The sequence below is a fragment of the Solanum tuberosum genome, unplaced genomic scaffold, assembly GCF_000226075.1.
Source record: "Solanum tuberosum cultivar DM 1-3 516 R44 unplaced genomic scaffold, SolTub_3.0 scf00033, whole genome shotgun sequence".
Taxonomy (NCBI): domain Eukaryota; kingdom Viridiplantae; phylum Streptophyta; class Magnoliopsida; order Solanales; family Solanaceae; genus Solanum; species Solanum tuberosum.
Genome location: NW_006238959.1, coordinates 813,783 through 817,831, shown reverse-complemented (window position 1 = coordinate 817,831; position 4,049 = coordinate 813,783). Strand labels below are relative to the sequence as shown.

The window sequence follows — 4,049 nt, the reverse complement described above, 5'->3', positions numbered from 1 at the left end:
CTATTCCTAATTATCGAATAGCTATATTGTTATTGAGATCCTTCATATCATGAATCATAACTCTTGAATTCATAATTCACATTCAAGAGAGAGTTAAGAGTAGAGTTCAAGAAAGCCTTTGAGTTCAATTGTGAATCATTTGAGATCCATCATCGATTTTAGTTAAGTTTTGAGTAAGTAAGTATGAGAATGAGATGAGTCGTATAAATGAGTTCCTTATTGATATTTTGACCCTTGAGTCGAGTCGTTCATGCCCATAACTTCCGCATGAACTTCATCAGTTGAGTACATTTGAGAGGAGTAGTATCTTCAAGTTCTAAGTATTGAGTTCCTAATCCCCCTATGAGATTATATTTATAAGGCTTAAGTCATCTACAGCCCTTAAAGTTGTCTGCATATTTCACTTAGATACCTCAATTAAATTAGGTACCTATTGAACACCTCTACTACTTTGAATTGATACCAGTTGAACACTTTTTGCTTATGTGGCATTTTGGGTGTGATTCACTAACCAGAAGCGCGTGAAAGCACTAAATTTAACATTTTTTTAAAATTAAAATAATCTTTTTCTGTGGCATCCGCCATGGCAGCCATATAAACCTTCCTTCTTCTTCCTCATTTGTTTTTTGTTCCTTTAATTTATCATTATTATCATCTTATATTTTCAGATTTATTATTATCATCATCTAGGGAAAGGGTAAAAAATATCCCTCAACTTTGTTTTATTTGTTGACTATGCCCTTGCTGTTAAATGAAGTTATTATTACCCCTACCGTTACTAATTTCATCATTTGTGCCCCTATGTTGACGGAAATCCCCAAATCGACTCAAATTAACCCAAATATTTAAAAAAGATCCATTCCCCAATTAAAACCAAATGCCCCGACCCCTCTAACATATAACCCATTCCCCTTTACCCTTTCCACTTGGACTTTGTTTCTTAATGGAAACGTTTACTAAGAAAAGAAGGATAGTTAAGAACGCCAGTTCGAATAAGCCCAGGGAGAGAACCACATGAACTTTACACAGATTTGCTTGTTGATTTAGGGTTAGAGACAGTAAGAAAGGGAGAATGTAATGTAGCTGAAAAACTTTGTTTAACGTCCAAAGAAAAGCAAAGAAAACGAGAAGTAAAAGGACGGTCCATAGATAATTGAAATTTCTAAGATACGAATATTGACGGGATCTAAGATGGAGATGGAAGACAAACACGAAGGAAAGGAGAGAAAGAAGAAGAAGATCGGAAATAAAACAAATTGTGACGAAATCAAAGGTCCCGTCTACAACAGGAGCAGAAGGAAAAAAGGAAAATAGAATTTGAGTACAAATTTGGTAACGATAAAATGGAATTGAAAGAGAAAGGGATATGTGAAGGCGTAGATAATACCGTAGAACCTGGTATTAGCGAAAAAGCTTAAAGAGATGCATCAGAGCCATTAACAACAAAGAAATGTGAAATTCTCATAGAGAAAGTTATGATGGTGGTTTGTGGTAAATGATTAAGTCCAAGTGGAATGGGTTAAATGTTAGAGGGGTCGGAGAATGAGTTTAAAATGGAGAACGAGTCATTTTTTAAAATACGGGTTAATTTAAGTTGATTTAGCGATTTTCGTTACAAGGGCACAAATGATGAAATTAGTAACGATAAGAATAAGAATTAACCATATAATATAATTAATTTTTTGGCCTTCTCCTCGGCGTCGCCAAAACAAGAAGACAGCAGGGTGAAGTCATATTACTTCGATTTCCCTGTCGTCACTGAGAGAAACTGCTAGTCTTTTGTGAACTCTCATAGCAGTCCATCAATGGTGAACAAGGCATGGAGAATAATCCCAAGGCCCCTTCTCGAAACTGTCCTCAACAATCATGCTCAACACCACCGTGTTCCTCAACCCCTTATCCTTCACGGCCCTCGTGGCGTCGGCAAAACCACCCTCATTCTTGAACGTAACCATCTTATACACTAACTTTTTTGGTTTTTTTATAGTACGATCCGAAATTCAGTGTGAATGGAATTTACTGTGATCAATATGATACCCATTTGTTAATTTTTGGTATAAGTAATTGATTCAGGCGAATTTGGTGTATCTGCTCTAATTTAGACTTGGGTTCTTGTTTTGAGTTTTGCAGGTCTTATGGGTAAATGGAACAGTGGACCTCATGTTACAGGCTATGTGGACTTTGCGGAATCTGTAAAAGATCATCACCCAATTCATGGCCAATCATTTCCATGGGGTTCTTGGTCAAACTGCACACCTCCTTCACTGCCATTTCTTACTACTCAACTTGAAAGCTGCCTTGAAACAATGACCCAGAAGGGTATTAAGCTTGGAACTATAAGTTCTCATCAGATTTTCACTGTTTTAAGTAAATGGCATGGACTTAGTACAGCACTTAAACAGATCCTAGATGGTAGTAATTCCAACCCCAGAAAGGCTGTTTCAATTAGGAATAATTCCGTGTTGAATTTATGGGAAAGGGCTGTTTTTGCATCAAGTGTTCGATTAAATGCCGAAGAGAGTGGCGGGTTGAGTTTGGAGGAGGAGACATATTATAAGGAAGCAATGTCAGCTTTGAATTTGGCTAAAGAGGTTATAAGGGTGCAGCAAAAGTGGAGAGCTAATGCAATCAAGCATTTGAATCAGACTGGTGGGTTTTCAAGGTCGTTGGCCAATTCAGCAACTGATTGGCCCTGTTTGTTATTGGAACTCCTTTCATCTGCTGCTGAAGTAGATTACTTTCAGGTAATCTGAATAAAGTTGGGTTTTTGATTCATGCAATTATAGGAGCTTACATTATTTTTGTATAAGAAAAAAAATGGCTATTTATATGTATTGATGAAAAGTATGAGCAGGGAGCTAAAATTGATGTGCACCTAGTAAGCACGTTCTTCACCTTGTACTCTCAAAGCAAAGTCTCTGAAACACGAATAACTTGCGTCTTGTGCTGTATTATGTGACATTGATGTTTTCTTGGTTGGACATGTCAAAATGAGTAGCCGAAGCTGTATTATATGACATTGATGTTTTCTTGGTTGGACATGTCTATATGAGTAGCCGAAGCTGGTCATAAACAATATTGAGGTTTTAAAGAATGCAATGCTGACGGATGATTCTACAGTCTGTGCATCCATGTATCACGATAGTCTGATATGGAGAATAATAGCCTTGGGTGCAAATGAGAGATCTCTTCCAGTTATTCTTGTAACATCTGATAGGTAATGCAACATAACTTTTTCTTTTAGCCCAATACCTGCATTTGTCATACATCTCAATGGACCAAGTTGTTACTCTTACATTTTATAATGTTCAGTTGTGTCATGTTTGTAATGCATGTTGTATGTTTAAGACCTGCATTTGTCATCCATCTCAGTGGATCTAGTTGTCAAACTTCCATTTTATAATGTTAAGTTGCATCATGTCTTTTGAAATGTATGCATTATTCCTCAATGTTATATCTAGCATCTAGATAAGTCATACAAAAGTAGAATTTATATGCTGCCTCTCTTAGTTCAGTAATTTCAAGTTCAATAGTCACGGAATACAAATAAAAAAGAAATGTAGCACGCCAACTTCCTTATTCTATAAAAGAAATGTTGTAAAGTGATATGACCTTATAAAAAAAAAAGAGGCTGTACTTACACAAGAGAATCTTATGAAGAGGGGAATACAAATGTGCCCAAGATGCTGTTTTTGTGAGCAGGTTGCAGAGACAATTAATCATCTGTTCTTACATTGTAAAGTGGTTGGCAAGCTGTGGAATTTGTTTACTAGCTTCAGAGGTATAAGTTGGACTGTTCCAGGGAGAACAGGACAGGCTCTAGAAAGCTGGAATATGGAGGGCAGTGGCAGCACAGACAAGAGTAGATGGAAAATTGTCCCAGCTGTTATTTGGTGGACCATATGGAAAGAAAGGAATTCTAGGAATTTTGATAACAAGAGCAGCCCTCTGCACAAGATTAAAATGAACTGCATTATCACTTTTTGCTATTGGTGTAGTTCAGAGTATATAGATGACCCTGTGGCTATTGTAGACATTCTAGGGTCCTT

General features: G+C 36.8%; 1 protein-coding gene across 3 annotated transcripts in view; it reads left to right on the top strand.

Annotated features, from left to right (window-relative positions):
- Positions 1-1,699: 1,699 nt before the first annotated feature.
- The window catches only part of LOC102586773 (uncharacterized), a 22,592-nt gene continuing 20,242 nt past the window's right edge, over positions 1,700-4,049 (top strand). For all 3 annotated transcript variants that reach the window (XM_015306475.1, XM_006342200.2, XM_015306474.1), the window contains exons 1-3: positions 1,700-1,947; positions 2,131-2,744; positions 3,057-3,217. In XM_015306475.1, the coding sequence (XP_015161961.1) occupies positions 1,806-1,947; positions 2,131-2,744; positions 3,057-3,217 (917 nt within the window). In that variant the 5' untranslated portion in view covers positions 1,700-1,805. The remainder of the gene's footprint in view (positions 1,948-2,130; positions 2,745-3,056; positions 3,218-4,049) is intronic.